Source organism: Sebastes fasciatus, chromosome 1 (assembly GCF_043250625.1).
Source record: "Sebastes fasciatus isolate fSebFas1 chromosome 1, fSebFas1.pri, whole genome shotgun sequence".
Lineage (NCBI taxonomy): Eukaryota > Metazoa > Chordata > Actinopteri > Perciformes > Sebastidae > Sebastes > Sebastes fasciatus.
In genome coordinates, this window is record NC_133795.1 from 5,186,830 (window position 1) to 5,208,255 (window position 21,426).

Genomic DNA, 21,426 nt, shown 5'->3' on the forward strand with positions numbered 1-21,426 from the left:
CCAGAATAAAGTCATAATATTACGTTTAAAAAAGTTGTAATATTACGAGAACAAAGTCGTAACTTTACGAGTAAAAAGGCATAATATTTTTAGAATAAAGTCGTAACTTTACGAGAATAAAGTCGTAACTTTAAGAGAAAAAGGCATAATATTCAGAGAATAAAGTCATAACTTAACGAGAAAAAAAAGTTGTAATATTACAAGAATAAAGTCATAACTTTACGAGAAAAAAGGCATAATATTTTTAGAATAATGTCGTAACTTTAGGAGAAAAAGTCGTAACTTTACCTGAAAAAAGTCGTAATGTAACGAGAATAAAGTCATAACTTAACGAGAAAGAAGTCGTAATATTACGAGAATAAATTCGTAACTTTATGAGTAAAAAGGCATAATATTATGAGAATAAAGTCATAACTTTACGAGAAAAAAAGTCGTAATATAACGAGAATAAATTCATAACGTTACGAAAAAAAGTCGTAATATTACGGGAATAAAGTCATAACTTTACGAGAAAAAAGTTGTAATATAGCGAGAATAAAGTCGTAACTTTACGAGTAAAAAGGCATAATATAACGAGAATAAAGTCATAACTTTATGAGAAAAAAGTCGTAATATAACGAGAATAAAGTCGTAACTTTACGAGTAAAAAGTCATAATATTACGAAAGTAAAGACGGAAGTTTACGAGAAAAAAGTCGGAATACTACGAGAACAAAGTCGGAACTTTACGAGTAAAAAGTCGGAATATTACGAGAATAAAGTCATAACTTAACGAGAAAAAAGGTCGTAATATTACGAGAATAAAGTCATAACTTAACGAGAAAAAAAGTCGTAATATTACAAGAATAAAGTCATAACTTTACGAGAAAAAAGACGTAATATAACGAGAATAAAATCGTAACTTTACAAGTAAAAAGTCGTAATATAACGAGAATAAAGTCTTAACTTAACGAGAAAAAAAGTCATAATACTACGAAAATAAAGTCGTAACTATACGAGAAAAAAGTCGGAATACTACGAGAACAAAGTCGGAACTTTACGAGAAAAAAGAAAATAACACGTAAAATTACTACTTTATAATATTACGACTTTTATTATCATCCGCATGGTGAGAGCGACTTGTTGCGGGTGTTAGAGGCCGACGGGTCGCCGCTCATGTCTGCCGGAGAGGAGGAGGGAGCGTTTCAGGTAAATACAGGTATATTCAGGCAGACAGTATGAGGAAAATAAAGTTGTTTTTTTAACATTCCAGCATGTAAACGTGTTGTATGAACCTGAAAATGAGCACGATATGGGACGAATCATACTTGAATTACAATATGCTGAAAGGTTATTATAGAATTTTTGCCTAATGATGCAAAAAACGTTCTGTCTACTGCCGCTTTAAATGTCTATTAAATCATCTGTCCCTTCTAGTTTTGAATCTGAAATGCTCCGTTTTAGTGCATTTCAACGGAATTGTAATATTACGAGAATAAAGTCATAACTTAACGAGAAAAAAAGTCGTAATATTACAAGAATAAAGTCATAACTTTACGAGAAAAAAGACGTAATATAACGAGAATAAAATCGTAACTTTACAAGTAAAAAGTCGTAATATAACGAGAATAAAGTCTTAACTTAACGAGAAAAAAAGTCATAATACTACGAAAATAAAGTCGTAACTATACGAGAAAAAAGTCGGAATACTACGAGAACAAAGTCGGAACTTTACGAGAAAAAAGAAAATAACACGTAAAATTACTACTTTATAATATTACGACTTTTATTATCATCCGCATGGTGAGAGCGACTTGTTGCGGGTGTTAGAGGCCGACGGGTCGCCGCTCATGTCTGCCGGAGAGGAGGAGGGAGCGTTTCAGGTAAATACAGGTATATTCAGGCAGACAGTATGAGGAAAATAAAGTTGTTTTTTTAACATTCCAGCATGTAAACGTGTTGTATGAACCTGAAAATGAGCACGATATGGGACGAATCATACTTGAATTACAATATGCTGAAAGGTTATTATAGAATTTTTGCCTAATGATGCAAAAAACGTTCTGTCTACTGCCGCTTTAAATGTCTATTAAATCATCTGTCCCTTCTAGTTTTGAATCTGAAATGCTCCGTTTTAGTGCATTTCAACGGAATTGCGTTTCTAGGCAACAGTTTGGGTCCATGTTTACTTCCTGTCAGCTGATGTTATTTACATACACTGCAACAGGAAATAAACTGGCACACATTTAGAATGTTTGTTTAAAACCGTATAATGATCTATATATATATTTTATATTTGTGACATCACAAATGGACGGAAATCCAAACGGCTTGTTTCAAGCGCACAATTACTGAATACGGGCTGTGTGTATTTCTCCGTATATTTTAGCGTTTTGATGTTGATTGTTTAACAGTATTTATATAGCACTTAAACCTGCTTTATAATATAAAAGACATGAAAATCTCACTTTTTACAATATGGGACCTTTAAACCTGCAGTAGGCAGAATATTTTTTGGCATCATTGGGCAAAAAATCCATAATAACCTTTCAGCGTATTGTAATTCAAGTGTTCTGCACCTCCTCATGGCTCTGTTTTCAGGCTTTAAAACATCTAGCCTGTGACAGGAGACTTTGACCAACCAAGGCAAAAGTGAGCATGGCTCACATACCTCCACTCACTGCTTGACCCCTACTAAAGTAGAGCCAAAGGTTTTGCCCTTTTGGAAAAATGTCAACAATGTTGGGCACCCTGGACTTCTAACCCCCAAAAAGGCACAACTAGATCACACTGTCAACCATCATACCAAATTTGAAGTTCCTAAGTTAGATTGATAGATAGATACATATTAATAAAAAGATACAAGTAAGTAAAACAGAGTATAAAAAAATATACTAGATATAAAAATAACAGGAGATGAAGAAACTGTTAAAAATGAATATAGTGCAGGGTAACAACTGAGATACGTGACTATGAAAAATGTGAATGTAGTGCAAAAAGTGATGGATAGTGCTGGATAGTAAAATATAGGAGATATAGATATTAAGAAATGTCAAATATGGAATATAATGCGGGATAAGAACTGAGGTAGAGTTTTTTTTTAAAAAGTAGACTAAAGTGCAGAATAAAGCTGTACATTGTTTGTAGAATGCAGTAAAACCAGAAAGTAACTCAGTTTAATACAGTGCACTGTGTGCATTATCTGTCCTGCAGACCGTCCTCCTTTGTCCCCCTCCTCCCCAGGGAGGTGTGGGGAGGTTAAATAGTTTTCAAGTTCTACTCCGAACGAAATTGAAGTCGAAATAAATCATAGTTTTTGGCCAAAATTTCAACAATTTTGGGCACCCTGGACTTCTAACCCCCAAAAGACACAACTAGACCACACTGTCAACCATCAGACCACATTTGGAGTTCCTAAGTTAAATAGTTTCCGAGTTGCACTCCGGAAACGAAAATGTGAATGGATGGAAGGACGGACGGACGGAAGGACGGATGGACAGATGGACAGACACACTAATACTAATACTACTAATACTCATATTAAGTACAGAGTAGTAACTAAAGATGTCAAATACATTCAAAAGAGTAAAAAGTTTGTCCCTGGATTGTAGCTAGTAATTTAGATGTAGTAGCCTAAAGTAGGTCTGCAACTAACAATTATTTTCATTTGCGATAAATCTGTTGATTATTTTCTTGATTAATTGATTAGTTGTTTGGTCTATAAAATGGTGAAAAATGTCGATCAGTGTTTCCCAAAGCCCAAGATGACGTTCTCCAATGTCTTGTTTTGTCCACATTTCAAAGATATTCAGTTTACTGTCATGGAGGAGCAAATAAACCAGAAAATATTCACATTTAAAGGGACTGTTTGTAACTTTTTAAGCGTATAAATGTACCGGGTTGGGACACATGCAAGCTCGCATATGCGCGCTTGCGTGTGGCCGGAGTCTCTCCTCCTCTGCCTGCTTGCCTTCACTCACACAGCGCGCGTTCTCGCTGTCTCGCTCCACCTCTAGACGTGAACGCGCGCTCACTCCACACTGCAGAAGAGTTAGTTTAGCTCTGAGAATATCTAGTGAATGCACAGTGGACGTTTGTGCAGAAATAAATGCTGCAGCTCCTCCAGACCAACAGAGGTTTCCCGTGTCTTGTGAAGTGACGGGGCTCTGCAGCGAGACACATTATCAGTGGGTGCCGGTGTCTCCCTGCGGGCGTGCTCGGAGACGATAACGTTTCTCTTCCTGCTTCAGCCAGCAGGAAAAGCCAACACTAGGATCAGCAGTGATTCATGGAGAGGCCTTTGTCTTGTCAGCTAACATTACTGCCAAGCAGCTGAAATATAGAGTGATATTGTGGTTTTAGCTGACTTGTGTCACCTCACTGTTTTGAGCGATGCTCGTTCATGTCTATGTAGAGCGAGCAAGCGCGAGCCCGACGCTGACTTTTGTAGACTTAACGGCCACAGGTGTCGCTGTTAACAAGCATTTCTGAAAGTTACAAATAGTCCCTTTAATGAAGGTTTAAGATGTTATTATTTTGTTTGTTTTTCTGTATTTTAAAATGATGCATTAGCTTGTGAAAGTAAGAAAACTAATCTGCATTTTAGCTTTGTCCATCTGTCACCTCCACAAGGACCCTTATGAGACCTCAACTTGGGGACAAATGTGTGCCACTCCTGGTAAAATACATAAAACTATTCTTATTGCTACACTGACAGAAGCTGATTTATTGTATTTATTGTCCATAAACATCTGTCTTGTGAAAAAACTATGAAACATTTGTTCCTGCCAGTTTACACAGAGTACTATGGTAAAACATGGGCGCTACATCAGAGAGCTGCATGTGAAGCCTGTTGGGAAACTCTGTTTATCTGGTGAGTCTCTATTCTTATAAACTATCATCTTAAATGTGTGTTTTAGTGACTAACACTTATTCAAATAGTCCATTCCCATCAACATGTATCTGAGTGACAGCAGTGTTATGTAACGGTAATCCGTCATCTAGCTCTGTTAGCAGAAACACGAGGAGACCACTCATGTGTTAGCGAGCTAGCCATGAAGCGAAACTTCATTCAAAAAACACGTGTATTCAGTTTGACATAAAGCTCATGGACACATGTGATCGCTTCATAGATAACTACACACTGTCTTCTGATTGTTAGAGTCTAATGTTTAATTCGGCATACATTTAGGCCAATAAAAACGCTATTTATTTACACTTTTGATGATTTATATGCATGTTGAGTCCCCATCTTCCTTCGCTAAAATAACGTTAGCTCCATAAGGTTTTCAGCAAAATATATTTTAAACATTATTCTAGGTAGATGAGATGTATGCCGAACATAAATACAGACTATTATATTTAGTAAAATGGGTTAAACAATGTTTTGAAAGATGCACAGGTTTGTCACAAGCAAGATCTCTTAAAATGTCTAGATTGTTGAATGCAGTTTGGTGTGAAGGTTTTTCAAAATAAGAGAGAATGGAAGGAACAGGTTACAAGCTATTGTTAAGCCAAAGTAAAGACACCTTTTGTAAATAGCTGCTTGGAAATGAGTCTTTATGTTTTACACAAGCTTTGTTGTCACTATCAGTGTGCCACATGTGGGCTGCTGCTTGTGTTTAACTACAACAACATGTAATAGAGGCAACCACAAGGTGGCATGCTATAGTCAGCAGGGCCACCATGCAATAACAGCCTGGCAGACTGATGTTGAATGCAATCCTATGCATTATAACTGGTGATTTTTCCTGATGTCATTGATGCTACAGGTCTGTATTACACCAGCAGTCATCATGATAACTCCTGCATTTGACCTGAGCCAAGATCCAGAGTACCTGATCCTCAGCATCCGCGTGCCCTACACCAGAACATCAGAGTTTGACCTTTACATTGATGGAACAGATTTCAAGTTCTACGCCAAGCCATACTTCCTCAGGTGAGTTAACAAAAATACACATACAACTAGCCTGTATGAAAGAAGGGGATGATGAAAGACGTTAATTCATGGGGTGTCTCAATAGAAATAGTATCAAACACATAGGGTGTTTTGGTCTTTTGTTATGAGTGACTGTAACCATCTGTGTGTTGTTTTCAGATTATCTCTTCCTGGAAGAATAGTGGAGGATGGGAGAGAAAAGGCCAAGTTTGACATTGATAAAGGTAGGTCACATTATTATATGATGATAACGCATACAATGGCGGTAAAAACAGCGTGACTTGTCATATCAGATGTATGGTGATGTTATATAACAAAATGCTTGGTGCTGAGGTATTTCAGTAAATGCACTGACAGCTGTTGCATTAAGCGGAGCACAATTTTTGCAATATTGTGGCTTCTAAGTAGCAATGTAAATTTAGCATGCACACAACCTTTTTATTTATTTTTTATTTTACATTTTTGCAGTATTGCGGCTTCTAAGTAGCAATGTAAAGTTAGCATGCACAACATTTTTTTTTATTTTTATTTGTTTATTATTTCTTTTACATTTTTGCAGTATTTTGGCTTCTAAGAAGCAATGTACATTTACCATGCACAAAACCTTTTTTATTATTTATTTATTATTTTTATTTTTTGCAATATTGGGGCTTCTAAGTAGCAATGTAAATTTGCCATGCACAAAACCTTTTTTATTATTTATTTATTATTATAATTTATTTTTATTTTTGTAATATTGTGGCTTCTAAGTAGCAATGTAAATTTACCATGCACAAAACCTTTTTTGTTATTTATTATTATTTTCTTTTCTTAAATATTGCGGCTTCTAAGTAGCAATGTAAATTTAGCATGCACACAACCTTTTTATTTATTTTTAATTTTTGCTGTTTTGTGACTTCTAATTAGCAATGTAAATTTACCATGCACAAAACCTTTTTTATTATTTATTTATTATTATAATTTATTTTTATTTTTGCAATATTGTGGCTTCTAAGTAGCAATGTAAACTTTGCATGCACACAACTTTTTTTATTATTGTTATTTATTTTAATTTTATTTAATACAGGCAAAAATACACATAACAAACACGACAATACATAAATAAATAAATTAACAAGAGACAAAATAAAATTAATAGAATCCCTTCAGTAATTCAGATAACTAGGTTGACAGCACCGATACATTTAGAAACTGAAATATTCATATGACAGTTAGAGCGCATGAACAAGCCGTTTCTCATACACATTTCCAACACTCAACTTACCTTTTTCTTATTTGATCAAATATGATTCAATTAGTCTCTCAGGTTGCTCTAAAGTTCCTGCTGTTGATTAAAACTATGATGTGATTCACTGTCTGTCATCCACTGCAATATACTGTAGAATATCAGCATCACTATGTGAGCATTGAGCCAGAGAAACGCTGGAAGGCAAGAGAATTGGAGGATCTGATATCTTCCATTAATTTGATTTCTCTGTGTTTTTGTCAACACAATGACCCAGAAACAAGTAATAGGATATGTTTTTAAAATCTAACAACTGTTGTTTTTCCCTCCGGTGTTTGTCAGAATGTGCTGACCTTTCTTTCAACAAGGGAAAAACAGTTTTCCTGTATCTTTTTTTTTTCCTTTTAAGTTGTACAAATGCTATCTCAACATATTGAGCTGTATTTTATTACAGTCATCTGTATGCTGAAGAGGGGGGGATTAAAAAACAGTGTAACCTTTTATAGGATAGTTTCACAGTGAAGATACAGAAGGGAGCTACAGGGAGAAACAGAGACATGCTTATGATTTAAAACAAAGGTTCATAGCTGGGATTGAACACAAGCCTCCAGGAAGAGCGCCGGCCATTGAAGCAAATTTGACACAGTGGCCGAACCGTGGAAGCACAACTTCCGAGTTTGTCACATGGTGCCATTGGGCCCAAAAATACTTTTTTACATAGACTTACATTGGGAAAGAGACGTCTGTGAATCAACGAATAATTTTTTCCAAGTACAAACACTTGAATAACTCTTATTTAAATCATTAGGTCATAAAAGTTGTAAAATGCACTAATAGCCGTATTTTGTGTCTTAAAGCCAGCAGGATGCCTCAAATTTGTGTAATTACATACATTTGCATGAAGCAAGCATATTTGCCCACTACCATGTTGATAAGAGTATAAAATACTTGACAAATCTCACATAAAAAATGTGCGATTAATTTGCGATTAATCGCGATTAGCTATTTTAACTGATATACAGCCTTAATATTTAATTAAAATCAAATTAGAAACTCTAGACATCCTGTTCCTTATAAAAACCTAGCTTTGCATGATATTGTTGACCAGTCCCTCTTCTTAATTGACTGGTTCTAGTTGCAGACAGTGACTGATCCCCGGAGTGTCTTTAGTTTGTACTTCAGTCAATCAGCCAGAGCAAATTAACCAGCTGATCATGTTATTTCATCGGGGCCTCTGGAGCCATCTGTAATGTCACAATGATTACAAGCTGCCTTTAATATCTCTTCTCACAGTGACAGGGAGCTCATGTAGGATTGTCTTTAAATATATAACGAGCAAATGAAACGTACACTAGTGTCTATACACTACTGTCTGTCACTGTGATCTGTCTTTGTGTTGCACATAATCAGTTCTAATGAAGTTGTCTTTATGGGGACATCTGCCTTATGGACTCTGACACCTCGTTGCCCGTCTGTCAGCGTGGCCCCAGTCAACTCGCTGCGTCTAAATAAGCCTGTAACATCTGCTAATAAAGCTCCGCTAATGAGTGTCCTTGTTTAGACTTATAATGAGCAATCATTAAGATCCCTCTTTCAGGCTCTTTCATTCTGCAAAGGCCCACAACTCGAGCAATTAGTCAGCTCCCATCGTAAAGCACATCTAAGCTTTAACACTTGGGGGCATTGAAATTTTATGAGCTCTTCAGGCGACCATCAGATTTTCTCTGTGGTGCGGCCAAATCAGTGTAATCATCAATCATGTTATTGCCTGTTTAGTTTTAATAGTTTTTTAGTTGGTTTTTAATAGTATTGCGTGCACAGGTGGCCACACTGATTGGCTATTGTTTGTTATGAAGAGATAGTTACTTTCAAATTAAAATGTGTGACTGTACAAAAAGGCAATCAATCACGGTTTCTTTTAAACTAAAATGAGGAAACTGTGATCATTGACTTCCTACTGTGTTATGTTTTTTCTTGTCCTCTTCCTCCGACACTTTGTGAGTCATCAGGTCATCATCATTTCTGACGTATCGCAGGTCAGTTTCTAAAGAGCATTTAGTCATTTCTTTCTCAACTTAGTATTAGAATTAGCGATATGGCCAAAATCTCCTATTACAATATACTGTAGGTCATTTCATATCTCAATAACAACAGCTCAGTCAGTTAGGACTTGGCCCGGGACCCGGAGGGTCGTCGGTTCAAGTCCCCACACGGACCAAGCACGGAGTGTGGGCTGGTAGCTGGAGTGGAGTATAGTAGCTGCCCACTGCTCATAAAATACAAGGATGGGTTAAATGTAGTAGCTGAATTTCACCGTGTGCTGTGCAATATGTACAATTTGTGACAATAAACATTGGATGCACATGTACAGGAATAGTATTCAGTTCACAATATTTCAAAAAGTAAGCAAATGCTCTCATTTGAGACGCTGTCACCAAATCATTGGTACAGTTAAATTACATTTCATAAATCACAAAGGATTATTCTATAAAGGAGCTCTGTAGTGGTTAATAAACATCCCTTCATCTTGCTGCAGGTGTCGTCACTGTTCGGGTCCCAAAGGAAACAGCTGGAGAGCACTTTGAAGGACTCCAGATGCTGACGAGTCTCCTCGCCCCAAAAGGCTCACGTTCAGCGAAACCACTGATCGAGGACTTAAGCACAGGTAAATCAAATCTCTACATCAGTTTAATTAAATAAATAATGAAATTCATCTGGAGCCAACCATAACTTCTTAACATTTCAAAGGATGCGGTGAAGGTGCGGGAGATGATGATGAAGAAGAAGATGAGGAAGAGTTTGACTGGCAGGTTGAGCAGGAGGTGTACAAGGAGAGCTCTGAGGAGGAGCTGAGAGCCCAGCAGAAATATGGCTTCGGCAATCAGAGGTCTGGAGTGTTCGCAAGATTACAGGTGAGGTCATCACTATAAACAGATTCTGCATTCACATGTAGAATCTGCAGGCATGGAACATGATTTTGGTACCGGAAGCGTTCAAGTTTCCATTTGTAGTCCTAGTAGTATTGACCGATCACGTTCGAGTACGCTTTGGTTGAATGCAGGGAAACAGTGGGTCCGCACAATTACCACGCTGGCGTACGCCTGTGGTGCGCCGAGTAGACAGAGTCTGCACACTATTTAAAAGGCGTATCAGCCGGCGCATACACCGGATGCCTCGCTCAATTCAAGTGGTGAAAGCAGCATGTACGCCTACCTCGATCACAGGGCTGATACAAACACAACAGGGTAAATCTTAATGCCAAGCAACAGTGCAATCTCATATTGATGAGTAAAGTCAGTATATATTTAACACACAGCAGAGCAGCCAGCAGGTGATTGCTGGTTTGATTTTTGTCTCTGTAGCATCGTTATCTCCTCAACAATTAATGACACAATAAACCTTGATCGCTCTGACAGATCCATGCTTTGTTTAAAGAGACGCCTCCTCCCGCCGACAAATGTCTTCCTCTCCATTTAAGAGGTATGCTCCTCCCTCACCGCTCATATCACTTCTTGCCGGATTGTGCCCCAGTTGTATGAAAAGGAGCGCACCCAGTCTGTGTGGAGAGTAAAAGAGGGGGAACCCATTGGGGAAATGCAGTCTCGGAACCCAACAGCTATCGTCTGATGATGATTTAACTTTTTAATGATTTCAAATTTGCTTTTAAGCTGGCTATTTGTGAAACAATCCGGTCGTACGCGTCATCTCTCAACTCCAGTCCTGCATCTTGCTAAACAGGCTTTAATATAATCCTTCGGTTCAACTCCTCCTTCTCGTCAATTTCCGTCCACTAAAAGTGTTTCTTTTTGCCACTGACAGGCTCAGATTGATATTATAAGAGTCTGACAAGATTATTGGAAAGGTTATGAAAAGTGTCATCCCCAATAGTCACTTAGACACAAAAACATCGGAAAATAGAGTCCAGGTTGAAAAATACCAGAGTTAAACTTCAAGATGACATTGCAGATTTAACATGTTGTGGTCTGTCCTGCCAGGAGGAACTGAGCGATGTGACTGATAACAAGAACCCAGAAGGAACGACAGCAGCCGACAGGAGGAAGGCACGGCTGGATGCAGAGGCATCTGCTTTTTCTCCCGACCATTACCTGTGAGTTTATCACAGTCAAATCCTCTGAAACACTAAAACATTGTTTTTTTGCCCCCCCCTCTGTACCGTCTGCTGACATCTACGTGTAATTTCAGGGCTGATATGTTCGAGGACGATGAGATAAAGGGGCTGCTGAAGTTCAGGCCGTGGTGGGAAAAGCTGAGTCCTTCGACGGAGCAGGAGGGAGAAGCTGGTGAGTTCAAAATATCCTTTTATAATCTTTAGGTCTTTATTTGTGCATGAAATAAATTAAAACAAAAAAGAAGAGATATATAATAACATAAATAAATGCACAGGTGGATTGAAAAAAAAATAATAGGAACCCACCTAACCTTGAAATTAAAGACAGCTATACATGTATATGCTTGCCACCAATTTACAGTTAATAGACATTAATATTTTTTGAAAATACTATACTACGACTTTTTTATGACTTTTTTCGACAGGCTTTATTATGACTTTTTTAGGACTTTTTTGACATACAAAGAATACTATTTCCAAACAAGGAATACCAAAAAAACAGTAGCATGAATTTGTGCTTTGTGCTCTTTTCTAGTGAACAGACAAATTATAGGTGAAAAACAAACTCAAAAAAATTAAATGATTTAATAAAAAGATAAAATAAAGGTTTGTCTTTGCAGTGTAATAAATACCACATGTTAATATAAATAATAAAACATTTCAGTATTTCAAGCAATTAAAAGTAACCAGTGAAGTAGTGACTGAAGGCTACCAGAAGGTGGCATGAATTTGCAGATAACTGAGGGCAATCATGCATTGTTTGATGATATTACTTTACCAAGTTAAAAATACTCTTATTTACCATTTTTACTATCCCCAGTAGTACTCCTCAAAAACTTCCACTAGTTAGTAGTATATATGTTGTTACTTGAAATAGTGTATATGCAGAGAAACGGGGAAAGTGTTGGCAGGGATTTATGCCTGCAGGGCGCAGACATTGTTCTCTGAAAATATATTAATTCCCAAAGGACACATGAGTCTTTTCACTGGCCTCTTCTGGAGGAAGGTCGGCTGGAAAGCAACAGAGCTGAGCTCCCTGCCAGAGCGCCTCGGGGCTCTTCAACAGGAAAGACACTTTCCATTATGAGAGATTGAACTTGGACCTTCCCTAATCACTACATCTCTCTCTGCTGCATGTTGACCAGTTTAAACATCTGCTGAGTTAGAATGGGACAACTCAGAAAAAAGACCAATAATTCTACCGTCTTGTGTTTTCAATAGGGCTGTCAATCAATTAATCGCATGATTGTCAATAGTTAATCGCGATCAATTGCAAATTAATCATATTTTTTATCTGTTAAAATGTACCTTAAAGGGAGATTTGTCAAGTATTTAATACTCTTATCAACATGGGAGCGGGCAAATATGCTGCTTTATGCAAATTTATGTCTATATTTATTATTGGAAATCAATTAACAACACAAAACAATGACAGATATTGTCCAGAAACCCTCACAGGTACTGCATTTAGCATAAGAAAATATGCTCAAAACTTGCCCCAAACTGCATGTGATTATCATAAAGTGGGCATGTCTGTAAAGGGGAGACTTGTGGGTACCCAGAGAACCCATTTTCATTCACATATTTTGAGGTCAGAGGTCAAGGGACCCCTTTGAAAATGCGTTAACTTTGACAGCCCTAGTCTTCAATATATTTTTTCCAAGGTTTTCTCTTTGCGTTAATGAGTTCCCATCCTTTTCAAATCAATGGCTCATTCACTTAGATTGAGACGTGCTGCTTGTTGGCTGGAGCTTCACTTCTCCTTTCATAGCAGCGATAGCTCGTGAAGCCCCGGCACTGCGAGAGACTATTTAATTGTGCCATCCGGCTCCTCTAACAGCCTGCTAATTCCAGCACTTCCACTGTTTAAGCGGACGCGTGGCTCGCAGCCACAGCTTATGTGTAGTGCATTGGGTGTCGCACTCCTGCGAGAGGATTTAGATTAAACAGATAGCATTATCGCAGGAGGGAGCGCTCTGCCAGGTCGCGGTCTCCACCGGCGTGAGGAGGGCCCCCCGGTCGTTGATGAGCAGCCATCAGTCAGCAATGCAAAGGCCATTAGCCGCAGCCTGAGTTTAGCCTCCGAAGACCATTACGGCTCCCCGTAGCCCCGCCGGCTCCCTCGCCTCATTCTGCATTCTAAGACAGAGTGCCTCAGTCGGGAGCCCGGGCGTAGATAAATGGGCCAAATTAAACTTAATGGCTTGATTGACAGGTCGAATAGCATTAGCCTCAGCCGAGTGTGAAGAATGGCGAGATTTTAAGCGGTTTGCCATCAAATCTCAAAAAGCACGCTCGTGATTTTTAACTGTTTGTCGTATATTTTTAAAATGGCGACCACGACTCCTCCATGTGAGACTTTTTTCCCCTCCTTTTTGCTTCTGCTAAGTCTGATATATATGTCACCTGACAGATGGTTGTGGACACAAGTGCTAATGAAGTAGAAACTGGCCCCTCTGTGTGCTCTCCGGTGTCGGGGCCAGGACACTGACAGGCCACAGCTGTCCACTGGAGGCCTGCGTTCACACACTGGTCCGGGCTAAATGGTGCTGACAGCTCCGTCTCTGTCTACCTGCTGCACATTGTTATGGCTGGCTGTAGAAATCTGACCAAGTTAGATACCCAGAGTTTATAATCTGAGCAGACTGCGTCGTTAAATATCCCTTTGATTTGATGCTTGACATGATCACAGTGTGTGTGTGTGTGTGTGCAGAATTCTGCCATCCAAGGTCGCATGCCGACCTTTTGCATTTGTGAAATTTTCGAGGAGCGTTTTCCAAACCCTCAGCAGTATTTCTGACAAAGCATATTTACTCCACGCCACCCGGCCATCTGGACCTGTAGAGAGCAGTGAAGAGCCAGGCTGCCGTTCCAACTGGAGGAATTAGGTCAGAAATTAATTTGCAATCAGCAGAAGCCCTCATGCGCTGTGTGCTAATGCCCGATAGAGCTGATTGGCTCCGTAGCGGAGATGAATGGACGTGCTGTTGGGTAAATCTATCAGGTCTGCTAACCTCCCCGTCACCGGTTTGGCTGCAGAATTAATGGAAAAGAATTAAAGCCGGGGGGAGGCAGGTTGGAGCAAATATGATTAAATTGAAGTTATTTTTATAAAACGGTCGCCATATCCTGACAGTAGTGCACGAGACAGGTAAATTTGAAAAAATCATGTGCCTCTGTGTCCTCCGGTGCTCCTAACGGCATCTGCAAGATTTCACAGACCGGAGGAAAACAAGCAGTAAGAGCAGAGCTGTAGTCTGCCGTCTCTGAGCAGCTGTCAATCACTCGCAAACTCCGATCAAACGGTCAAACTAGGCAGCGTTGATCAGATATGAATCAATATTCTGTTACTGTAATGCCTATTTCTCACCTCAGATGTTTTCAGAAACATCTTGTAGTGTGCTGTTCAGACACGGGTAGACTAGAGCCGATGATGCGGGACACTGTGGGAAAAAACTAGGCTTGGTGTCTTAGGGTCTTTTGGCATTGATCTCGATCAGATTTTAAAATTTCAGACACAACCCCGCCCACCAGCCAGCTCCTTGGTGTTGTCTAATGAGCTCCAGGCACTGTGGATCTTTGATGCGTTTTTTTACATTTTCTCTCCCCTGACCCCCCGGCATTAGAGTAACACAATATTGATTCATATTTGATCAGTGCTGCCTAATTTGAACGTTTGATCGGAGTTTGCAAGTGATTGACAGCTGCCTCCGTTGAATGAACAGCCAATAGGAACGCTCTTTCTTTCTGAAATGACCTGTGATTGGTCAAAGTCTCCCGTCACAGACTAGATTTTCTAAAGCCTGAAAACAGAGCCATGAGGAGGTGCAGAAGTCTAGTTTTCTCTCAGAACACTTGAATTACAATATGCTGAAAGGTTATTATGGAATTGTTGCCCAATGATGCTAAAAACACTGCCTACTGCAGGTTTAATGAGGAATATATCAGCATCATGAGTCCAACTTGCAAGAGGGTTGGTGCTCTGTCACCATTTAGATGTTACTATTATTCATTTTAAATATCAGTTTTTAATTGCAAAATCTGAGTGTTGTGCAACATCTTTCCTCGGAACAGACGGCACTTACAGTCGTTGAAATCTCCAGGATTATTTGTGTGTGAATGATGATCCACAAACACGCTTTTAGAAACGCTGCGTTATGTCAACATTTGTATACTAGATGCGTCTATTTTTATCCCTCGAGTGCCTGTGCGTCCTCGCCGTTCGCTTGCATATCTGTTTACTTGTGCTAGTTAGTGTGTTTAAATCTTCTCTCTGTGTGTGTGTGTCTCTGCAAGTGTTTGAAGAAGCGTGTGTGTGTGCAGGGCGCACGTGCACGTGTGTCTGTGTGAGTTCTGCTCAGCTGCGGCTCTCCCCCGCCGCAGCTGCACCGGCGAGGGACTCAGGTAGCGCCTGCAGGGAGCTAAAAGCTGACGTAATGCAGCAGGAATCTCCTTCCCAGCAGAGCCAAGTTCCCACTGCAGCCAGAGAGATCACTCTGAAGCGCTGTGTGTGTGTGTGTATATATTGAGTGTGCCCTTGTGTGTATTTGTGCAGTGCGTCTTGCACATACATCTCAGTGCAGGGACTCTCCTCTACTCATGCAGAGAGCAATTGCTTTCAGCTGTTTTATAAGCTGCTTGGAGAAAGAAAAAAAAGCAGTTGAGTTGCAGCGCGTTCCTCCTGCAGACATCCAGAGCGCCTTTCAATACCGAACGCCGCAGATAGCTTAAATGGGATTGAAGTCTGTTTGTGTCGCCCCATTAGGCTTGCCACAGATCCCCCATTAAGCAGATGTCTCTTTCAAAAGGTAACAGTTAGTGAATTTGCAGAGAGCGGCGAAGTAGAGGTTTTGAGATATTTTCATATGATGGAACTTTATATTTGTAGTCGCTCAGCTGTCAAACATGTCCAAACGGGATTGGCTTTACTAATTTTCCTAATTTAATATCTTCCTGTTTGGCCTGTTTTCCTTCTGCTCCTCATCAACTCCTCCTGTCATGTTGAGCCTCGACGAGGCACTTTGCCCCCAGCTGCTCCACTATAGCAGTTCATAGGCTAATGGTAGAAAACGTGTTTGTGAGAATATGTGTGAACCTGAAGCACAGGAAAATACATATAACTTTTAAAAATCATACTTTACATCACAGTTTTCAGGTATCCACGTTAGCGGTGTGTTTGCTCTGACGCTGTGTGGTTAAACTTTGTTCATACTCGCCGGAGGCACCGTGGCGCGGGCCTCCACAGATGGCACGCGAGCTATGAAGACGCACAAAGGCGTTTATGCTCAACGCGTTGTTCGCTGCAGGATTCTCTGAAACGCCAGAGGGCAAACAAACAAAAGAAGTCAACTACTGCCATAAAACCAAACTCCTCACTGCCGAGGAGGAGTTGTAATTAACTGTAAACTCCAGACATACTTTTATCACCTTTATACAATCCCTTTAAAAAGTATTAAATGTATTCTAATTAAACAAAGGTTGAAAGGTTTAATATCTTGGAAACAATTTGATTCGGCTGAAATATTTACTCCAATGTAGATTTCCCGAAGACTTCCTGCTTTTAAAGCATTTAAAGTCGTCTTTCTAATTCATTATTTTACTTCTTAATTTAAAGGTCCCATATCGGGCTCATTTTCAAGTTCATACTTATATTTTATGTTTCTATTAGAACATGTTTACATGCTTTAATGTTAAAAAAAATAAAGTATTTTCCTCATACTGTCTGCCTGAATATGCCTGTATTTCTCCTCCTGTCTGAAACGCTCCGTTTTAGCTCATTTCAGAGGAATTACGTTGCTAGGCAACAGTTTTGATCCATGTTTACTTCCTGTCAGCTGATGTTATTCACATACGCTGCAACCGGAAATAAACTGGGACACATTTAGAATTTATATGTTTAAAACTATATATATATATTATATATATTGTAGAGTTGTGACATCACAAATGGACAGAAATCCTGACAGCTTGTTTCAAAGGCACATTTTCTGAATACGGACTGTGTGTATTTCTCCATGGATTGAGCATTTTAGATACTTTTTTTACTTTTTAGTATTTATATAGCAATTAAACCTGCTTTATAATATATGATTGCTTTTATCCTTTTGTGGCAGTCATGTCTGAAAAGCCCACACGCACATAGCGGGCGCCTAGTTACAACAATTCAGATGTGCACAACCAAGCGCTTTGACAACTTGCGGAGCCTTTGCGCTTTACGCAACATACGTGATGATGTCAGTTTTGGCTCTCGTGCCGGGGACACCACGGCGAGGGAAAATCCATTTCATGCAGCTGTTTGGGTGCGTTGACTCTGTGGTAGAATTGTAGAATTGTTTAGTTTTAACGTTCAGACTATCACCTGCTCTTGATGTCGACTTAATGAAAGCCGCTCTGCACTCTGATGTGGAGATGGAGCCTCCGTCCCGCCAGTGTGATTAAACATAGTTGTGTTTTACACCTTTAGCCCTCCACTTTGTTCACACTTATTCCAAGCAATGTTTTGCCGCACAGCTGGACCGTGAGCTGCTCCTTCAGAGTGAAAACCACCTGCAGCTGGACAGTTGATCCTATTATATTACCATAATAATTGCATTTCAAGGTCGGACTACATCGATGACACGATGCATTGTGGCGTTAATGAGATTTGGAGACGGTATACTCTTCAGTTGGTGGACACGCAGGCTCTCCCACATAGACGTGCACACACATGCTACAAATCCAGGCTCCCTGCTGATTTTGGTGAGTTCACAGGAAATACCAGAATCTCAGTCCAGAGCGTTTAACCCTTCACCATCACGTCATTGTTTTCCAAAAGTGCTCTGTTCACACTAGAATGTGAAGTCTGTGTTTCAGCTTTGGATGTGAAATCAGTGGGTTTTTGTCGACAGAAGGACACAACTGAGAGAAAATGATGCAGATTCAGCCAGTTTGGTGTGGACGTCATCTTAAAGACGTAGGACACTAAACCTACTTTATTAAGCTGTTTTTATCACAGCAGTACCATAATGAAACATTAAGCCTTTTCTCTTGAAACATGATGATGTTTGGGTGGTGTGTTTGTCTTTGCATCAAAAGCTTCTGAGTGCAAACTAAAGCAGTGTATCGCCAGATTTCCATCAAAAGTTCCCGGGACTTTTACTCCCTGGAACTATTTTTCTAGGAATTAAAAGGTTCCTTCAGCCCACTGTTATTCGCGTTTCCACCGTGGTTTAAAGACCTACAATGATTAGGCAAAAGCTTTAGAACGTAACCGCCGTGAAACAATCAGAAAATAACTTTGTCTGTCTGTCATTCACAGCACCGCCGTGCTGTCTGTCTCTTCTGCCACTCGCCCTCGCAATCTCTCTCTCTCTTTCTCTCTGTATTAATGAGTCTCGAAGCCTTCAGCAAAGCCTGACTTTACTTTTAATGCTATCAAACAAAGAAAAATGTTCTCCCCTCGCCCTTAAATGGTCCTAAATCAATACTAGACTACTTCCTTGTTTTATGAATGAAGCGGTACAGTTGAAGCAGCGGCACTGTGTGTGTGTGTGTTTTACAAATCAGCGACGGTCATCCCTGCAAACTCCACCATGAAAGTCACGGTACTTTCAGAAAGTGCTATTCCCCAACCGGGGTATTTTTGGAGGTAAAATGTATAGAAGTTTTTATTGGACTTTATTAGTTGTAATCCACAGAAGACAATCCACAAATGTGTTCCATGATTTCCAAATATTTCACCATCCACAAACATGGATTTTTTGTATTTGTGTTGTGTAAAGTCACATCCACAAAAATAAAGGACGATTTGCAAATACGCATAACTCACTCTGTAAATACATATTTTAAGGTTTGCATGTAAAGTGATATATACGCATTTGTGCATCTATTTCTACACGTGGAATGATATTTGCGCATTTGCAGATTATGGGCCACATGACATTTGTAACTTTCCTCCTGTTTGTATACAGAATTTTGTCCGATTCGTACCACAGCAGATCTGTAGATAATATTTGTAATCCACAGAAGTCAGTTCACAAATATGTACCATGATCTACACATATTTCGCTACCCACAAACGTATTTTTGTATTTGTGCTGTGTAAAGTCACATCCACAAAAATACATGTTTGTTGATAGTGAAATATTTGTAAATCATGGTACACATTTGTGGATTGTCTTCTGTGGATTACAAATAATAAAGTCCAATAAAAACTTCCATAAAAATGTCCGCGGAACTTAATTTAGACCCTGGTCCCTACTGTCAAAACGCAATGCGTTTCCTCAAAAGGTTCCTAGTTCCGGGCCAAAGTTCCTGCGGTGGAAACGTGGCTAATGCAACTCCTCCAACCCCCTGACCGCCACTGCTTCTCACGCCCACTACAGGATCCTTTTGCAGTTCAGTGTCTCAAATACAACAAAGACTCGTGGCGACTTGAAATCAAACACTTAACTGTAAATTCCCTTGTTGTCGTGCAGCTGTGTCGTTCACCGCCGACGAGAAGGAGCAGCTGAGAAAATTCACCAACCGCTCCTACCTGCTGGACAAGACGTCCCGTCACCAAGTGTGGCTCAGCCTGGTGGACATCCTGCTGGCTTACTGCTACGAGGCGCGCTCTACAGAGGGAGAGCACAACGTGAGTGAGTGAGTGAGTGAGTGTGTGAGTGTGTGAAGAGGAGGCTCCTCCTGAGCAGCACTTAGCCTTGGATGACAAAGCCCTCTATCCTCAAATCCTTTAGACCCCCTTCCATTTCATTCAGAGCCTTAAGAGATTACCAGCAGATCCAAGAGCTCAGTCCGGGCCTCTTTGTGTCACTCCTCTGAGGTAGCTGCAGAGAGGCAAGGTGAGCGGGGCCGATTCATAGCATGCGTGAATGAAATACTGCTGATATCTGATACAGCAGAGAGCTGAATTAAAACAAAATCCATCATATGTAAATGGGCTATTCTAATACAGAGAGAGTCTAGAACAAGTCCCCTAGTTTGTTTCAAATCATTTGCAGCCTGCTCTTCATTCTGAACATGCTTTTGTCCAAGCAGAATTAATTATAGTGTATATTCCCTGTCTGTTATTGTTGTGGTGATAAGTGGTCCCCTTATTCATCTGCAGGTAGAGTCACCGTGGACCATCAGAAAACTCAGCGGGACTCTCAGCTGGCTGGAGGTGAGTGAACAAAGGACCAAATGATGTTCTGTTTCATCCCCATCCCTAGTTTCAACTAGCCAGCTAAGAGACTCATGCAAGGAGAGAGACAGTTCATGGTGGAAACAGGGCCTGATTTCCATTGAAGTGTATCCTAGTCAGCGCCAGACAGAAGGTTTTTGGAGTTGAGAGGTTTGCCTTGTATCTTGATAAATTTCTCTCAGAGGCAATTCTTTTAATCTTCAAGTAAAGGTTTATGTTGGAAAAGAATTGTAAAAAAAAGAAACAAAGTACAAGTCTACCTTATTCTGCCATTATTTTCTACAGTTTGTATTTCAGACTTTGAGATGAACTTTGTAAAAACATTAGGCCTCATGAAGGAAGCGATCAAACAAATTTCCTCTTATTTTAGTTCATAGCCATGATCTTATTTTGTTACTTAGTACCCGTTGATTTCTGTGACTCACCAATGTTTTCTTATTTTTGCTCTTCTCTTACGTTGAGTCACACCAGAGCGGCGTTAGGTGCTGCCAGCACCAAGGTGCCATGCAATGTCATTGAAAAGCTGCGGGCGGCCGCTCCCGAGCTCAGCGAGCTGCGGCCATTTGATTCTGCGGCAAAGTGCGGCCCAAAGTAACAGTTGGAAAAAAGTTTCACTTTTAGCGGTGAAGTGCGGCGATAGAATACCCACAGTACCCAATCGGTAAACACTAACATGTTGACCTGTGTTACAAAGAACTTCTTCTCGCCTGAAACACATGAACACGCCTCCTGGCCGCACAAAAATGTAATTATTGCGGCATTTCGCCGCTGCCTGGTGTGAATTTGGCCGTTAGGTAAGAGAACATTTTACGAGTGGTCAAGAGCATTCTTAACAAGATAAGAAAAAAACTTAGTTTTCACAGTCCACAAGTTTTTTGTTCAAGTTTTAAATTTGAGGAACATAAAGAAAATGCATGAATATCATTTATTTATTGTGTTTTAGAAATTCGAATGGATTATTAAATTCATGGGCTAAAGAAATACTATTGGTCC

General features: G+C 39.8%; 1 protein-coding gene across 1 annotated transcript in view; it reads left to right on the forward strand.

Annotated features, from left to right (window-relative positions):
* Positions 1–4,754: 4,754 nt before the first annotated feature.
* The window catches only part of shq1 (SHQ1, H/ACA ribonucleoprotein assembly factor), a 40,998-nt gene continuing 24,326 nt past the window's right edge, over positions 4,755–21,426 (forward strand). The window contains exons 1-9 of the mRNA XM_074647696.1: positions 4,755–4,851; positions 5,750–5,916; positions 6,076–6,140; positions 9,678–9,806; positions 9,890–10,053; positions 11,137–11,249; positions 11,345–11,442; positions 19,727–19,884; positions 20,359–20,412. Coding sequence (XP_074503797.1) covers positions 5,774–5,916; positions 6,076–6,140; positions 9,678–9,806; positions 9,890–10,053; positions 11,137–11,249; positions 11,345–11,442; positions 19,727–19,884; positions 20,359–20,412 — 924 coding nt within the window. The 5' untranslated portion in view covers positions 4,755–4,851; positions 5,750–5,773. The remainder of the gene's footprint in view (positions 4,852–5,749; positions 5,917–6,075; positions 6,141–9,677; positions 9,807–9,889; positions 10,054–11,136; positions 11,250–11,344; positions 11,443–19,726; positions 19,885–20,358; positions 20,413–21,426) is intronic.